General features: G+C 43.7%; 1 protein-coding gene across 1 annotated transcript; it reads left to right on the forward strand.

Moving 5' to 3' along the window:
• The first annotated feature begins 575 nt into the window (after nucleotides 1-575).
• Nucleotides 576-18,671, forward strand: rfx5 (regulatory factor X, 5). The gene is made up of 11 exons (XM_040122127.1): nucleotides 576-651; nucleotides 3,798-3,952; nucleotides 4,867-4,900; nucleotides 5,024-5,106; nucleotides 5,215-5,334; nucleotides 5,454-5,570; nucleotides 6,312-6,390; nucleotides 7,291-7,489; nucleotides 8,685-8,767; nucleotides 8,851-8,985; nucleotides 9,197-18,671. Exons 2-11 carry the CDS (start codon nucleotides 3,831-3,833, stop codon nucleotides 10,340-10,342), a joined length of 2,118 nt encoding a protein of 705 aa, XP_039978061.1. The 5' UTR covers nucleotides 576-651; nucleotides 3,798-3,830; the 3' UTR covers nucleotides 10,343-18,671.
• The last annotated feature ends 164 nt before the right edge of the window (nucleotides 18,672-18,835 follow it).

Raw genomic sequence — 18,835 nt, forward strand, 5'->3', positions numbered from 1 at the left:
CAGAACTGGACTTTGTTTTGTTTTTGTTTTTTTGTTTTTATGTAATTTTTTTTTTTTTGGTCATATCTCTATGATTTGCAATCCACCTTAAATTCTCAGTTTCCTGTCAAAACAGTTTAATTTCCCCTGAGGGGTTCTTCACAAAAGGGAGATCTGATTGAGTTAGTCCATAAAATAGCCAACAACAAAACCACATATGAAAGTTTCCTTGAGAACATAGAACCCGACAATTTGGCCTCATATAAATATAATGTGACCTTGTGTAGACTGTGTAAACTCTTAAAGTCTCTGCCTTTCTCTGAACTGTATAATATTCCAACATAAGGACATGTTTAATACATTATTAAATGTTTATTTGAAGTACTTCAGCTTTCATTGTCAAAAGAGGCGGCTGTTGCTATGCAGATTTAACGAGATACATTCATCTGTTTTGTAACTGGGCAGACCAGGAAAACGCGTCCAATCAGAATAATCCCTGTCAGAAAAATATTTCCGCTCGACGAATGGAATTTCCCCCGCTTTTGGTGTCCGGGTAGATTTGTGACAGCGCACCAATCGGAATAGACGTTGGCTTTGTAGTCAGGCAGACATAACAAAGTCGTCCAATCACAAAAAAATCTGAAAGGGGATTTTTGCTGTATCTTGGCTCAGGTACTTTCTTTTTCTTTTTTAAAATAATTACTCAAACGGGACTCACCGAACAGATCATACATTAATAACAGAATAAATTAACTGTTATCGGGAAATATTCTGAAATTAAAAATAGCGTCTTAAAACATGTTTAAGGGGTGTTTCAGTGCTTGGTAGCTAATGCTATCTGATAGCAACTAGCTAAGCTAGTTAGCTAGCATCTTACGGTTAGCAGCGAGCTGTAACTAGCCATGTAGGAGCGCGGCAAATGTCCGCAACTAGCCGAACGAATCTGTCCTCCACCGCTAGTGGCGGTTAAATCCGTTTTTGAAACGTTTGCCTGATCTTCCTGTAATACAGCCAGGTGGTGTGTGGATTGTGACTGTCTCAGTCGGCCAATGCATCGTGTGTCTGCGGTCGGTTAGCCCGTTAGCTGGCCAGTAACATGTTGCTGGGTCGGTGTGTGTTCATAGTAAATGTCAGGCACATGACCACCGGCGCTACGCCCGCTGTAAACACGGCCGTCGGGCACAACATGCGGAGCACGGCGGTCACATTTCGGCCGCTGACACGTTTGCATGTCCAGCTAACGTTAGCTTGTGTGAGGAGTGGGTACGGTAGGCGGCGGGCTGTGTTTTACTCCACAGAAACATTCCCCCGCTCCGGTAGAAGTAGTAACGTTTAACGGCACCGTGACAACCGGCATGTGTCACTACCCGACAGCCAGCGGGCCTTTTGTAGCGGCTGCCACCGGGCTGAAATCTGAGCTGAATGATGTGATGTGATGTTAAGATACAGTGTGCAGCTCCGGTAGGTCCGCAAAGTGCTGCAGTAACGGGAGAGAGGCGGGAGCGAGGGAGTGTTACTCAGAGTATCTGCAGCTCTTGGAAAGTCTTACAAAGCATTGAATTCATTTCCCTCAAAAAAGGCCTTAAAGGGTATTAAAGAGTCTTAGAGTTAACTTACTAATGTCACTGTGGACAGTAGCATTATTTTTAACTGTTGACTGGGATGAGACAGTTGTGAGGAAGTTCATCCACTCAGAATGGCGATTTTAGCAAAAACTTAAATTCAAAAATTATTATTTTCTCTCCAATTGGTTAATCCATCCATCGATTATCTGCCTCTTATCTGACTCCAGCCATGGATGGATCATAAGACGTTGGGCCGCTTGACATAGACAAGTAAAAGACCCCCCACTGCTCCTATATGGGACCCCCAGACTGAAGGAGACTCCCAGTCGCATTGTTTGAAGTTGTTTTTTGTACTGTGTCTCTTGGCGCTGGTGTTGTGGCTCTCTGTAGTAGTTTTGCCTCCCTTTGTAGTCTTTTAATTCTGCTCTGCCACTTGATACAGAGGCTCTGGCCTAGGGTCCCCCTGACCCCTCGAGCCCCTGGACCTGTTCCCAGAAGTTCTGTTCAGGAATCCATACATGGGTTCAGGTCTCATTAACTGATAAATGATATTACTAATTATTTTTATATGCAGCTGGGCTGGACTGACAAAAATGTGATATAAATGTCAATAAATGTATGTACTAGTATGACCGTGAAACGGGTTTCGAACTGCCTCTTTGTGCTTTCAAAATGTCTTAAATATAATTTGGTGAACCCTGTCATTGTCCCTGTGCTGAGAGAAATGTTCCTACTGTGAAGGAATTTTTCCTTCTTTAGGTCTTTATGTAGTATGAGGCAGTGTTTCCACAGGTCACTTAGGAGCAACCCCTCAAAGCAGTACTTTTACATCGTCTGTCTCATGGATAGCTGTGAAGACACTGACAGAGTCAAGATGGCCTAGTACCCAACAGCAGTTGCCTTAGTGACCAAGGTCATAAAGATATGATAAACTGAGCCTCCGGCTGAGGGAGTGAACAGCCCTTCAGCTGCGGGATAGACTGTCTTCCTCTGGGAAAGTAATGCATGAAATATACAATCTGGTTTAGGATTTAGTCCCCAGTGGAATCTTCACACACGTGTATGGATGGGTGCTGCGGTCCCATGAAGAATATCCTTATTTCGACATGTAGTCCAAATAAGGATCACCTACCCTAACGGTATGGGTTAAAATACACCCTGCAAGGAAGATAACCTTCAGAATTGGTGTGGCATTACTCAGTGTTAGCTTGCATTGCTTATCTTTTTTCTCCTTGATGCAACGAGTTTCAATAAACACTTCTGCGTAAAACATCTGGGTCTCCTGAAACTTCTTCCATCACGAGTTAACCAGCTCGCAAGATTTCCGTCGCACCAACGAACTCGTGTAAAGCCACTAGTGACGTATCTCCAGCACTGAGTTAGCTACATTTAAAAAAAAAAAAAAAAATTCAACTCGCTGCGAGTTTGTGAAAATAATCTTGCGTGTAGAGCGATGGTCAAAAAAGTAAAAATCAATTTTAAATGAAATCTGTAACGCAGTAATGTGTGCAAAATGTGAAAGGGTCTGAATGCTTTTTAAAGACGTGAAATATTTGATTTACATATATGGCCATGTACCAGGGACATTTCCCCAGAATTCAGTCTGACACTTTGGTATCTGTGGAAACTTTGGCATCTCAACTAAAACTTGAAATAAACCTCTGCTGGTTTGAACCAAACATAGCACATTATGAGTTTGTACTAGGGCTGTAACTATAGCAGTTATTTCCATCAATATTTGATTGTGAATTTTTTTTTTTTTTTTTTTTTTTTTTTTTTGATAAATCACCAAAATGTGAGAATATAGTGACAAAAAGCCCAACAGAAGTTCTCAGTACCCAGGGTGACATCTTCCATCTGAAAGTCCAAAACCTAAAGATATTCAGTTTACTGTGATAGAAGACCAACAAAACCAGCAAATATTCACATTTTAGTACCTGGAACCAGAGAACTTTTTGGGATTCTTCCGTACAAAACTATAAACAGATTATTAAAAGTATTTCTGAGTAATTTTCCATCAGTGAACTAATCAACTAATTGGTTGAACTCTACTAAAATATCAGTATGTTGGGGAAATCTTAGTTGTCAGTTTATGTTCTTTGAAAATCTCAATCCAAGGTTCAGTTACTGTTTCCAGACATTTCAACCGCATCTCAGCAAAGGCAGTTTTCGCACTTATCATGGAAACGAGTATAGAAGTAAGTATTCTAAATAAGTAAGGTGTTTTTGTTTGTGTCCCTTTGTCCCCTTCAGATGGTGGTACTCAGCACTGGTTAGTTGGTCCAGATGTCAGAGGACCAGCGGCACCAACGGGCTGAAGCCTCCCAGCGGGGGGAGGGCAGTCTGGAGGCGGGGGAGGGCGACACCGAGCCCAGCATGCTGCTGCAGAAACTCAAGAGCAACATCTCGTAAGTCAGCTCTGCCGTAATCTGGCATAGCCATACGCAGCACTGGAGAATGGTCTGGCTGCTGCCGATATCATCTGCTATAGGGGGAAAGTCGCTCTGGCTTGTTTGTATTTCTTTAAACCAATCACAACCGTCTTGGGTGGCGCTAAGCACAGGTTGCAATGACAGGGCCCCTGCAGTAGTGTCAGAGGGGACTGGTTTGGTGGAACATTTGCATGCGGAGAGGCAATCACCGTCATAAAAGTGGCAAATTCCCCGCAAAGAAAACGCCACAGAAAACCAGTAAAAGACGTGTCGACTGCGATCCAAGTCTTCGTCAAATTTTGCCGTTTTCAGCGCATAGGTTGCTAGTTCAGAGGTTATTGTTGTTGTTTCCCATAGCAAAGGGCATTTGGGAAACGGTAACAGGCCGAAAACAGGGGATACGTGGCCCATGGCAGGGTGATACCCACAGTCGACATCTGGTGAGTCAGACTGATGCTGCTGTCATGTACTCACTGAAAGTCTCGTACAGTTTAAGGCCTTGAAGGTTTCTGAAAATGAATGGTTGTATTGAAAGAACGAATTTGTACATTAAGTTCTAAAAATACAAAGTGCTCTGGAACATTAATGTCCAGGTTATTGTTACTTTTTTTTTTGCTGAGGAAAATTAAGGAGTTCCAAAACTAAAGTTGATTCAAGGAACTCTGTTGATTTTCCACCTCAGTGAGTTTAAATATTAAAAAAGAAGCAGGGACCCTGACTCCATAGTGCTACTAGTAGTGAGAAACTCCACAGGGAACCTTTAAATTCTTGTGAGTTGTCAGACTGATAAACTCTGATGCCAAGATTGACCTTTTGGACATCCACCACGCTCTGTTCATCTCTGAATAAACGCGAGCAGGTTTCTGATCGCTGTGTTCTCTGTTTTGCAGTAAGAGTGTTCAGGCCAAAGTGGATCAGATCCTGGTAAGAACCCCACTGAGAGTTTTGATGTCCTGTTAAATGAAACCGTTAATGACACAGCAGACTAGTGATGTGTGCACCTCACCTCAGTGCTCAGGCGTGACTCGTTCTGTTCTTCTTTAACAGCAAGACGTTCAGCGTTTCTCTGACAATGACAAGCTATACCTGTACCTCCAGCTGCCCTCTGGACCCAGCTCTGGAGACAAGAGGTCGGTGCTGCTAGAGAAGGAAGTGTTACTAAGTTTGACAGGAATACAGAAGTGTGGTTCCTACTAAATTTTGTTCTGTGCGTGTGTGTGTGTGTGTGTGTGAAGTAGTGGTGACTCCAGCTCGTTCAACACAGCCGACCAGCTTCACACCTGTAACTGGATACGCAGTCACCTGGAGGAGCATTCAGACACCTGCCTTCCCAAACAGGATGTCTACGAGACATACAAGTCAGAAAACACACACAAACACACAACCTACATTTTCTGAAGTTGCTGCTGTTGGGTCATGTGATCCCTGACTCCCCCCCACCCCCGTCTCTGTCGCCATTGTCCTCATTGTCCTTCAGGAGATACTGCGACAACCTCCAGCATCGTCCTCTGAGCGCCGCCAACTTTGGGAAGATCATCAGAGATATTTTCCCCAACATCAAGGCCCGACGGCTTGGCGGCAGAGGACAGTCCAAATATCCTTCACCTGTCAGATGGACACAAAGGACCGACCATGTTTTACCACTCAGATCTGAACCGTTTCCAGAACAATAACTTTGGCACCTGATTTCGATTTCTTCTTAGTGTTTTGATGAAGAAGTATATTATCTTTACTCAAATTTTAGTGATTGGATTTTTGTTTGTTTTAGGCGACTAAAACTTTCCGTCAGTGATATTTTAGTCTCAATTTTGTCCTGCAGTTTTAATTTTTATATTTTCTAAACGTGTTGAGGCTAGAGCTGTCACCAATTTTTGTCGTGTTCGCTTGACCATGGTTACAGGTGCCGTCAAGGTTAAAGGGAAAAGGCACTGTTTACTGATCAGGAGCTACAGTGTGTGATTCTGCAGGTGGCTAAATAGGACTTAGCATTAAAACAGTATTTAGTTCATTTGACCATTTGTCCATATTTTACTTTACTGTTTAGTTTTTGGTTGTCGATGAAAAATCTAACACGCTTCGTCATAATTGTCATTTTCAAAGGTTCCTTTATATTTAGTTTTCCTCTAGTTTTCATCATGAAACTAAGGTCATCAACAAGTAATTACCATCATAGTTTTTCTGATCAGAATTAACACACAAACAGTTAAATCTGTAGCTGAGTTAATATACATTTGAATCTTGCTGTGATGATCAGGTTTGATATTCAGGCCCGGTGTGGACAGGTCAGACTCTTTGAAGGTTGCTGGTTGAATTCCCTAACCTGCCAGGTTGATACGTACTGTTACAGCGGCATCAGGAGGAAGACGGTCCTCAACATGCCTCTGCTGCCCAACCTGGACCTGAAGAATGACCCGGTACTCACACACACACTACAGAACTACTGTGTGCTACTACACGTACTGCCACAAATACCCATACACATTTACATAAGAATGTACATGTACATATCAGGACAAGAAGCTTTAAAGCCAAATTGGAAACTCTGCCAAATCTCCTCGGTAACGACCGACACTAAAGGAAACCTTGCTTTAACTTGTCTAACACACACACTTGCTGCTGACGTGTGTATGTGCGTGTGTCTGTGTGTGTCTGTGTGTGATGTACTACTGTGTGTAACTTTCTAATGTGTGTCCTGTCCTGTTTGATTAGTGCTGTTCTGTTTTAATTGTGACTTCCCAAGGGACCGCAGATGAGCAGTCACAATGAAAACAGAAAAATAGCTTTAATACTCTGGTGCGACACATCAAATGGTAACAGTTATATTTAATATAGTACATGGTCCCTCACTAATAAAATAAATAAATACTGCTAGTGTGGGTGATAATACTAATCCCCCTACAAGCAATGCTACTGCTTCGAACCACAGCTAATAGTCCAGCCGTCATGGAATCGTACACGTTCAAATTCCCATTTTTCTAAGAACTTTAAGGACTTCCCCTCCTTGCTTGGCTCAAAAGTTGAGACTGAAAGTTCACAGTGGTTGCTGTGGCTAAGGTGCAGTTTCACGGGCTCTATGAGTTGGCTGCCTCAGTGTTGAGGGTACTCAGTTAAGTTTGTCCTGCAATACGGTGTTAGCTTTTTATTTATATTGATTCCATTTGTGGGGTAAATGTGAACAAAAACCTGATGCAGAAGTTCTATTGGAAGTGAGAACCTTGATCTAGTTAATGCCCGTGAACATCCTCTGTAGTTGTGGTAGAAGTTTCAGCTGAATGCTGCTGACATTCCTTCGTCTTCCTCCTCGTCGTCCTCAGGCAGAGCTGACAGAGCTGGTCCAGACCTACAAACAGGAAGTGACAGAGGCGGCGTGCGAGCTGATCTGTGATTGGGCACAGAAGATCCTGAAGCGTTCGTTCGACACGGTGGTGGAGATCGCTCGTTACCTGATCCAGGAGCACATCGTCAACCCTCGCTGCAGCCAGGCCGAGCTGGTCACCTCCGCAGCGCTCGCAGGTCTGTCAGAGAGAGAGTCTGTGTTTAGTCTCGTTCAGTTTGTTTTTTTTATCAGAGTTGTGTTATTGTTGCAGATGAGAGCAGAGAACCCTTATGATTCCTCTGCCTCCACTGAGGAGCTAAACTAGCTTCAACAGGAGGAACCAGAGACGAAATGTAGTTCCTGTAATATGGCTCCAGGTGTAAAGACAGTCCCTGTACTGGGGGTCAGACTGTCTGATAGTTCAGGAACTATCAGGACAGAGTTCTTCGGTCTCGACGGAGTCTAGTTTGGTCCTCATTACATAGCCTCCTGTATGTTCGGTCTGGCTCTCCACAGACCACCACCTGCTTCTCCCAAAGGTAAAAGGATTCAGGAAGTCCTGGAGACATTTTTTTTAAGCTAAGCTAAAGACAGACACAGGAGTACTCAGGGAAGAAGCAAAGTCTTATCAGTCGTCAGTTTCATGCTCATTGTCAGGTGATACCCGATGCGAAAGGACTCAGATCAGGGCCAAAAAACCTGGTCAGGACACTCTTAACATTTACAGTAATGTTTATGAACGTTAAATACAAATTGCCCCTTTACTCTGACCAAATTATTCCACAAACTATGGACCTAGAGGAACTAAACTCAGGAACCAAATTAGGAACTGAAAGACCCTGTCGAGTGTTCCTGTTTATTCACGGTTCAAAAAGGACATCTGATCTTGGGAATAAGTGATTATCTAGTCCTCAAATACAACACAACCCCAATTTTCAAATAAGTATCTTTGAGAAAAACTTGTATACTCTTATATTTGGACCAATATGGTATTTGGTTGAAAAGGGCTTCTACTTTGTGTTGTGTTCACAGCTGCTACGACATCAGATATTTCTGAAAATTTCTGTTAAATTCACAAGCTACGTGGTCGTTGAAAAAAGATCATTTGAAGAAGTCTCAAATGCAACGATGGACATCGTTAGTCCCGTCTAATGTCACATTTTGTCCCCTGTGGTCCAACCAGGTAGATGTGATGACAGTGAACACTTCAGACGGGTACAGTACCTGCAGTGTGGCTCGAGTCCAGACAGAGACAGAGAGTTAACGACACAGTTTTCGCTCTCAGCTGGATCACAGATCACGTATCTGTGACTGCACGCCAACTAAAAGGAAGTGAAGTATCAGCTGCTGTTCGTTAAGAGGTGATTGACTCGTGTTTCTGTCTGTCTGCAGGAGGCCCAGCTAAACCCCACAAGGTCATCAAGAAAACCCCGGTCATCTCCAAAGCTGAGGGTGATGGATCTGCAGATCAGAAGGTGCTCACACGTGTTTCTGTTCAATCACTGACCACATTCAGTCAGTCTGTCACTGCTGCTCACCACTTCCTGTCTGTCTGTAGAAGGAACTCGGAGACTCGTCCTCCTCGTCTTCAGTGAAGCCGCAGCCTGGAGACAAGTCAGCAGCAGCAGCCAAACCCTCCTCCCTAGACGTTCCTCCTCCCTCCTCCTCCTCCTCTTCCTCTCTGCGTCCTGCGGTAGGACACCACCTCCAGATGCCTGCACCTGTGTTCACCTCCAACACCTGTTTCATTCATTTTCTTTCTATTATTTTTCTCTTGGTTGGTGAAATTATATAGGTGGTTTCTCTTTATTCCTTTTTTTTCTTGGATTTGTGTGTTTTTTTCCCTAGGTATCAATAAACAAATCAATAAATTATTAAAATAACTGATTTTTGATGTGGTGCAGGTGGAGGCCTTCATGAAGCAGTTACCCAGAATCCTCCCTCGGAGCTCCATCCCTGATAAGACCCAGCTCTCGGTCCGCTCCTCTCCGCCTTCGCTGGCACCCAAAGATGCCTCAGGTGTTGGGGGGGCGTCTGGACCCGGCGGTCCAGCCGCTGCCGCCGCCGCCAGCGGAGGTGGGGTGAAGGTCATCGCCATGGCAACGCTGCCCCAGCAGCAGGGCGGGCCTGTCCCAGTAATGATCCTGCCTCAGGGCTGCCTCTCCTACGAGCGGGAGAAGGTTGCCCCGCCTCCACCTCCTCCTCATCCTCCTCCTCAGCAGCAGCACGCCCCAGCAGCGCCCACCTCTGTTGTCCAGAGGGCACGAGGGAACGCCACCAAACGCCCCCTGGAGATGGTGACATCAGGCGGTGCAGCAGGGGTGTCCAGTGGCTCTGCTGCAAACGCCCCGCCGGTGAAACGGAAACGTGGACGACCGAGAAAACCTCGGCCGGAGGACGCCCTGCCTGCTCCTCCTCCTCCTACTGCTGCTGCTCTTCCTGCTCAGCCCCCACCTCCTGCACCTCTCTCCCACCCTCCCATCATCACCTCCCTGACCGGCGGCGTTATCCAGAAAGCCTCTTCCTCCTCGTCCTCCTCCTTGCAGCCGGTACTGGAGCTGGTGATCCAGGACCAGCCCGGGCTGGTTCTGAGTCAGTTGCCGGCGGTGTCAGAGCACCGCGGGGTGCTGGTGCAGTGTCAGCCTGGCGGGGCGGCCGAGCCAGACTGCCAGAGCCGGCCGCTGCTCCAGAGTCCGGGGAACCCCAGCTCGGAGCTGACGGGGTCGGGACGGACCCCGATGGTGGAGGTGATCCAGAAAGCTCCGAGACCGAGCAATAACAACAGCGGCGCCGCTCCTCCACCTGCAGCACACTTCCATCGTCCTCATCCTCCTCTTCCCCTGCCCACGCTGCACGAGGAGCGGGGGGAGGTAACGCTGACGCCGGTGGAGCTGCCCGTCAACCCACCGCTGCCTCCTTCCACCTCCACCTCTTCTTCTTCTGCTGCGCCTGCCTCCTCTCCCTCCATCTCCTCTACCACAGTGGTGAGGAGTGCGGAGGAGGAGGGGGGAGAGAGCAGCAGCACCTCCTCAAAGAGAGAGGGACACTAGCTCTCATCACTCTTCTCCCTCCTTTGTCTTTTTTATTAGCCCTTCTCCCTTACTCAGCTTTTACCTCATCTGCAACACGGCCCCGCCTCCTTACCTCTCCTCTTCCTTATTGGTGGAAATCCCAGATTGGTGACAGCAGAGAGCCAATCGAGGAGGATAAATGAAGCCAAAACCTCGACACGCCTTCCTTCCACCGACTCCCATTGCACTTGTAAACAGACTGGACACTGTTACAAACCTGTGATTCTTTAACTGCATGTCTCTCTGTCTGTCTGTGTGTCAACTTGTGGCTGAAACCAGAGCGACGACTCCTCAGGTGGACGGGCCTGAAATCACACCTTCCTCTCTTACCCGGCTTTCGTCCTTCCTTGCCTCCTCGTATGCTTACTCTCTAAACTAAACCCATTTTCTGTGCTGAGGTTTGGTTGTCTGCTGCATCGCTTCCACAATTTATGGAAAAAAATAGACATAAAAGATTGACATAAAGGAAGGAGGAAAGGTGAAAGAAAAGAGGAAGAGGGGAAGGAGACGTGTTGAGTATTGAATCAGGCCCTAGACGGAGTTCAGCCTGAAGTCGATAGATACAGTAGGTACTACGGGTCAGAGCCTTGTAAAGGTTCTTTGTGCTAAATACGAAAGACATGACCTCTTTAACAGAGCTCGGCCTTGATTCACCTTCAGTTCATGAAAATATTGGAGAAAACAGATTTGAAGATGTACCTGAGAGATTCTCTCACAGCTGCAAATTTCCTCTGCCTGTCTCAAATTTCTGGGATTTTACGGCAATAAAAATAGGTGTTTTCAAGCTTAGAAATGTGTAGTAACTTGACGAAAATTCTCCGAAATGTGAGGATAGAGTCCAGTTATGTCTTTAAAACGCTCGAAAAGCTAAAAAGGAAAACTTGCAGCAGCTGTTGTTGGGGAAAAAAAATTTTTTCAAGTTTTGAGTTTGACTTTTTGATTGAATGTGAATCGAAGCTCAGCTCTGCTCTGCTCCTTAAAGAGTTCCTCTCCTAGAAACAGCTTTGGTTAGTTGTGATGTTGTCAGTGTTGGTTTAGTAGATATTTCTGATTGTGTGTGTGTGTGTGTGTGTGAGAGAGAGAGAGAGAGAAATAGAGGTAAATTTCAAGGCTCTAATAATTACCCATCACCCCAAATAGTTGTGTAAAACGAGCCATTTCTAATGAAATTAGAGCTATATTAAAATTATTTATTATTTTAGGTTATTTATCAGAAGCACCTGCTGGCCAACAACGATACTGCATCATTTGGTCTTAAATTCATTTCATTAGATTTCATTGAGTTTGATGAAATTATATAATTCAAAGCAAATTGACAGACAGCACAACACCTCATGGGTGTGTGGTGGCTGGCAGCCACGCCTGGCATTAATTTACAGGCTTCTCGGTCCAGCATCATTAGGTCTGGGGATCATTTACATCACCACAATTAGAGCTGCAACGAGTAGTTAAAAGAAAACGAATCACCAGCTGTTTTCATGATTGATTCATCATGTAAATCATTTTCAAGCAGAATTCAAAATATTTGATGGTTCTGATGGTGCTGATACCGTACCTGAGATCTGGTACTGTCTGGTACCAGTCGGGGACACAAACACATATTTTTTAACTGCAATGACCTTTCACTGATTGAAATGACAAATAGCTCTGGCAGCAGATTATATAGACTGACTCTATAGGTTATGTAAGGAAGACTTCAACAGACATGGGATACATACTTTTTTGCATTCTCTATGCGAGTTAGATGTAAAGACTGACACCACTGTCATGTCTGTAAAGTAAATAAGAAGCTACAGTCAGCAGCCGGTTAGCCTAGCTTAGCATAAAGCCTGGAAACGGCCACCACAAACCAGCCCCTCTAGAGTTCACTGGTTAACATGTTATATCTTGGGACTGTCTCAGACATTCACTGTCAGGCTTTGTCCAACAGTGTTGGAGAATATTGAATTCTCAATCTCACCTAAGCAAAGCAAGTCTAAATTCAAGCAGCCGTACAAGACAACCGTCTAAAACTGGTGAAAAGATGATTCCCTGTAAACCAGAAACTGTTTGATGAGAGAATAAATAAACAAGATAATAAATCTGACCAGAAATCCAATGTCAGGCCACGGACACATTTCAGTCAGCACTAAAGTAGGACAGAGGTGTGATTCCCAGCCCTAATGATCACAGTGAGACTCGACAGCGTGTTTATAAAACATGACTTTTCATTTTAAGTCTCTTTACCCTTTTATCCCGAGTTCTATCATCCTGATAGTGAGATGCCGAACTTTTGAGACTGACAGTAGCACTTAATTTGCCCCAACATGCCCCCATCGCTTCAAAAGGCCCCAGCGGAGCTCGCTGCCAAACAAACATTAGTAAAACAAATTGTGGTAATGTGCTCGTCTAATGGCGGCCTTTGAGGTTAACGGAAACAGAAGTAAAAGTTTGAAGTTCGTCCTTTCCTGTTGAAAAAAAAGGTATCAGCTCAGGCACAAAGAGCAAAGCACAAAGTTACCTGCCATGTAGCGCTAAAAGCATGTTAAAAATGCTGTAAAAGATGACATGTCAATCAGGAATATCTGCATAAGATTAGCTTCCGTAGCACTGAAGCTTTAGTCTACACGATTAGCCTGCTTGGCTGTTGTTCTAAGTTGCCATGCGCCCTTTGCGCTAACTTTCTGGTCACTGTCTGGATCAGCACTGCGACATAACCATTCAGAGATACCGCTGTTTTTTCTAATTCCCGTCGTTGACATAGGCTGCTAAACCACAATAAATCCCACCTGACTGAGCGACAAAGAGCAATCAGACACTGAGAGTTGCGAACTGAAAATAGACCAAATCTCCAAACACAAGCTGTTATTTTTATTAGAGAAGAAAATCTACATTAAAATGAAATTGTACTTTTCTTTTTTGTTGACTTGTTCTACATAAAACTCCTCCAAAAATTAACTCTCATCTTTTTGGTCTCGTTTTCATGCATTTTAAATCCTCAGTCCCTTCAAAACATTAAGTGTCAAATTAACTAGATAATCACTGGCGGAGTTAACGTTGTCTCTTTAATGGACATTAGAGCTGAAACTATTAGTAACTGATTGGTAGATAAACAGAAAATTGACAACAATCTTGAGCAAAAATGCAAAACTCTGATTCAAGATATTCTGCTTTCTCTGTTTTCTATCACAGTAAACTGTATCTCTGGGTTTTGGACTGTTGGTCAAACAAAACACGACATTTGAAGACTTCTCTTGAGGCCTCAGGACATTGTTATGGGTTAGTTTTTACTACTTTCTGACGTTTTGTAAAACAGTTTCATCTATTAATTGAAGAAACAATTGGCAGATTAATCGAGAAAGAAAATAATCACAGTTATTATTGTGTTGTGTTATTCACAGTGATTATTGTTCATATAAGTAAATTAATTGTTTTAGGTTATAAAATGTAAGAAAATGGTGAAAAAGCCGAAGGTGACATTTTCAAAGAGTCCAAAACAAAAATATCATGAAATTCTCACAATTGATTGGTATTTTTGCTTCGACATTAACTAAGTCAATTAATCTATTGTCAAAATGAGTGACAGTTAATTTTCTGTCAGTCGACTAATCGTTTTAGCTCTGAACAAAAGATACCATGAATTTAAGTAGAATTTAAAAAGAAGCAGGACCAATAAATGGGTTTAAAGTTCAGTTTCTGCTATCCTGCGACAATCAGGAATGTGTTTGAAAACAGGAAAAACAGTTTCATTCTGTTCAAACTCACCAGAAAAGCACTTGTATTCATCAGACAACAAACCTGCCGAACCGTCGAATTGATTTGATTCCTGCTCTTCTTCACGGGTTTCTGGAGGAGGAGTTTGGTAATGTCACAATGCTGATGCTTGTTCTTCAACTCTTCTGCCAAACTGCCTCTCGCTCCGCGCGAGGGCATCTTCTTCATCATTGGTGCTAAAAACCACAGGGCTTGGTGTCGCCGTCGGCCCTCGCTGTTCTCCCTCCTGTGATCACAGATTTGTACAAGAAAAAAAAAAAAGTTTTTGTTGACGCTTGCATAGTGAGGTGTGAATACAGCTGTGTGTGTGTGTGTGTTTGTGTGTGTGTTTGTTCTGAGTGTGTGTCGTCGTTTCCGTCCGTCCTGTGACAACGAGTGCTTCAGGTCAGTTAAAGGGACGCCAAAAAATTCTGACTGTTAAAAATCATACTTGTTGCATGATGGGAAAGTGAGTTTTACCACTTGTCCTTTGCCATGAAGTGAGTGTAGTCTAGCTTATACGCTTGCTACTACAGTATTACCGATAATTTAGAATTAAAAGGTGTGCTGATGATATGTTATATTATGTCATTGTTTATCACTAAAGTGAAGTGCCAGCATGTAAAATTGTTTCCACCAGGTGGAAAAAGGCCTCGACAAAAATGTCTCTGTCTCCCTTTAACGGCCAGGCCTCAGCCCTTTTCAGACAGAACTGAAACAAATGAAAAGTTGCACTGTTAAAAAGTAAAACAAGAGAAAGTCCTTGTATGTTATGAATTTATTGTTATATGCATTGAGAAAATACATCGACAAGTATTTATGAGTGATGTAACGTTCTGCTTTATGCTTGCACTCAGCTAAGGACCGACCAAGCAGCGTCGGCTTTATTTTTTATCTAAAGAATTTGGTCAAAATGATACTCCTTTTTTAAACTGTTCAGTAGAGTTTAGAAGTATGAATAAAGAGGGAAATACATTCTGTTATATGAAACTTGCAGTAACTGGAGAGATTTGGAGAAACTAGACGGACTGTTTAAAGCAACATTTCACTGTCCTTAGACTTGATTTGGGTCTTGTTGATCTGATCTGAGACTTGATTTGGGACTTGTTGGTCTGACCTTAGACTTGATTTGGGTCTTGTTGGTCTTGACTTGTTGATGTATTTCAGAAAGGAGATCTAACTACATTAAAACTTCCTTTGAAGCATACTGTAGGGTCAAAGAAATGAGAGCAACTCTTTAGACATCAGGTTGTCCAACGAGTTGCTCTGTAATCAATCGGAGGTCTACCTCTATTGTCCTCAATTGCTGACTGGGTTTATTAAAGCCCTGTCAGATGTCCACAATTTGGTTGAGAAGTTGCAGGGAGATGTCATGCTGCGCACTGATTTGTAAGACGGAGCGTATTCATCCAGAAAGACGATGAGATGTATCCCAGACCCGGGATCAAAGTGAAATGTTGCTTTTAGCGTCTGACTCTGCTGTCGATGTAAAAGGTAAGGACTGAAACCCGAGTTGGCACACCAGCTGTGTTCCCCCTGCAGGACCTACTGGGCTGAACTGGGCAAACTGGAAATATGAAACAACTTTGGTCATGAAAAGATGTGAAATAGATCTAAAAGGGTTCAAGAAAAGGTTTAGTGTGGGAGAAGGGCTCAGTTTTGACCAGTATGGACCTCTAACTGGGCCAACTGGATATGCAATATTTCCTGTGGACACTGATTGAATGTTTGGGACTTGAAGTCTAGCAGGTCTGTGGAAATCTACATCTAAAGGGAGTTTCAAGAAATGGTTCAAGGGAAGTCATAAATGGCATGAAACCCTGGTTTGGCCCAGTTCGGCTCTTTGACTGGGCGAACTGGGCTACTGGACATGTACAGTTTCCCTTAATAACTATTTAAATGTTTGGAAGGAGTTTGGAAGATGAGCAGCACTGTGGAAGTTAAGACCTACGGAAATCAGAGAAATGGTTCATGGGAAGTCAGAGGTGGGAACTTCAGTCAGCTGACTGGCCCGTGTTGAGTTCCCTGTAGAGCCTACGTGAAAGTTTAGGCAACGCCTAGAAGTTCAGCTGCAGTGTGAAAGTCAAGTTCAAAAGGACTTTGACAAAATGGTTTAGAGCAAATCCATGAGAACAATAAGCCCCAGTTTGAGTCTTTAACTGGACTTACTGGGCCAGATGGACATGTAGATTTCCCTTTGGAATCTGTGCGAACATTTGGACAAAGTCTGAAGGATCGGCATCGCTCAGGAAGTCGAGATGAAGTAGGAGACCGTGAGATGGTTCATGGCAGGTCACTGATGGGACTTCGGTCAGCTACGAATAGGCTAACTGGACGAGGAAGCTTCGGTTTGGCTCAGTTTAGCCCCTAAACTGGAAAGGTGGTGGAGCTTTGTTCAGAATTTGTGTAAAAATTTGGGAAAAGTCTAGACGTTCAATAGCGCTGGGGCTGACAGGATCTGAAAGGAACAATCAGCGAAGGCGGGAAAATTCCAGTTTGGCTCAGTTTTGCCCTGCGTGGGGAACCCGGGTTTCAAGGTGGTAGTGGTTGTTGGAATCTTTCACTGTGGAGCTGTGTTGCTCAAAAGGAAAAAACAAACAGAAACGGGTCAGATAATCAAAGATAAAAGGATCGGGATTCGGGTAGCAGGTCGTTGACCTTAAATGATCAGACTCAACCACACAACGTCCTCTGATGTCACTTCCTGTACTGGATCTGTTTGTGATACATCATTTTTAACTTAATGTTTTTACTAAATTAATTTTGTTGTATCTTCATGCAAACTCATTTCATTGTGTTTTTACAATGTTCCGACATTAAATTGAGTTTATTGAAGTTAAATTGACACATGGAGCGGCATTAAAGGGGCTATATGTGAGTTTTTATCGCTACGTAGCCAACGTTAGCATTATTGGCTGTTTACTTCCCAGTCTGGAAGAAACATTGCGAGTTAAGCATCAAACTTCATCCTTTACTCTCCCAGACCCGGCTCCAGCCGTGGGAAGCAACGCCAACATTGACTCTGGTTTTGCTTCCATTTCTATCACTTCTATTCTTGTACTGAAGTTAGCATGCTAACCAGCTAGCCCCGGCCAATCTCACCACTTTGTGATAGAGAGTCTCTGTAGCGTCCAGTCTTTCCTCAGTCCAACACGGGAGGACGGAGACGTAGCTCTGCTCAGAGGACGTATTCTAACCTCTGGTCTTGTAAACACAACGATGGCTGAAGCTCTTGGTGAGCGACCACCACCACCTGGTGCCGGCATGAAACCACGCTCAGCGGCAGACAAGACTCACATAGAGCCCCTTCGAGTGTTGTTCATTCACCTTCGATTCAACCAGCTCAGAACAAGACTCGTCAAAGATTTTTGAACGAAACCGTTCACTGAAAATGTTTTTACTCCCTAAAAATTCCTGAATCGACAGTTTCAGTGACCAGATGACGAGACGTTTGTATGACGGAGCTGATCTTGGTCAAAGGCTGCAGTTAATGTGGTGGTGGTGGTGGTGGAGAACTCCCAGTCTAGACTGAAAGTAGTCCTGTTTGCCTGTCAGAGACCCACTCAGAGTTTCTATAATGTAATTCTTTAAATTCACTCGAGCAGTTTTTTTTCTCTTTCAGCTCATTTTAAGTTGTTTTTGAACCTGAAAATTCATTTTGAAAAAACATTAATTTATGTCGACAATAAAGGGAATTCTATATATCTTTTTCCCTGAGTGCGGCCTTCCAGGCGCTGCTACCTCTCAGGCTCAGGAACTCTGGCTAGTGTGGTCCTCAACAGTCCTCCGGACCAACCTGGAGGTTCTGGTCCAGCTTTATGTCCACATTTTTATCAGCGAACCTGAGTGGGATTCTGACACCAAACGCCAATATTTTGAGCTTCATGCTGCGATTTTCTGTTCACTCTGTGCAAATAAGAAATTTCTCTCAACTTGTTTTGCCATCAGTGTTTTAACTAAATCCAATGAGAGTTTTTCTTCTTGTTAATTTATCTTTTTGTTGGTCTTTAGTTGTTGTTGCTGTCTATCTTTGCTATTTCATACAGTTGTACAGCTCGTTGTTGTGCGTTTTTATCATTATTATTCTTACTGTTGCTATGAAGATCTTTTAAAGATATCTTTGCTTTGTGGAAGACGCTGCCGGCTTCCTGCATGGATTTCCCGTGGCTGTTTTTGTATCTTATTACCTTTAAGAGTTTGGGGGGATTGTTTGTCTTTCCTCCCTTGTAACCTGCTGGCTTTTTTTTTTTGTTTGTTAGTTTGTTTGTTATGTTTTGTTTGCACTTTACTCCTAAAATTAACGATTGAAGGTGGGAGGTCGACGTCGGTCCAACCGTGACAAAGAAAACGAACCTGCCCTCCTTTGCCACAATAATCAGTGAGAAGCACCTTTACTTTACCTGTGTGAGTTTCTGTTCCTGCCCGATTGTTTTGTTCGGAGCCTGTTTTGTGTGTGTGTTTGTGCGTTTCTGCTGTTCGTTGAGAAGAGAAACAGAAAAGTGACGGAGGACGGACTCAGAACATTAATGTGAATCTATTTTCCTACGCTGACTGACTGGAATAAAGGATGTGACGTTCACTGGCAGAAAACACAGTCCACTCACTTTCTACTGATTTTGCCTTTCTTCCCTTTTCTTTTTCCTTCTTTCATTTTCTCTTTCCCTCAATAGTGTTTTTCTGGTTTTCCTTTCTTTCTTTTCCTATCACCTTCTTTTCTTTTGCATGCTTTCCCTTCCTCTC

Source organism: Xiphias gladius, chromosome 24, assembly GCF_016859285.1.
Source record: "Xiphias gladius isolate SHS-SW01 ecotype Sanya breed wild chromosome 24, ASM1685928v1, whole genome shotgun sequence".
Lineage (NCBI taxonomy): Eukaryota > Metazoa > Chordata > Actinopteri > Istiophoriformes > Xiphiidae > Xiphias > Xiphias gladius.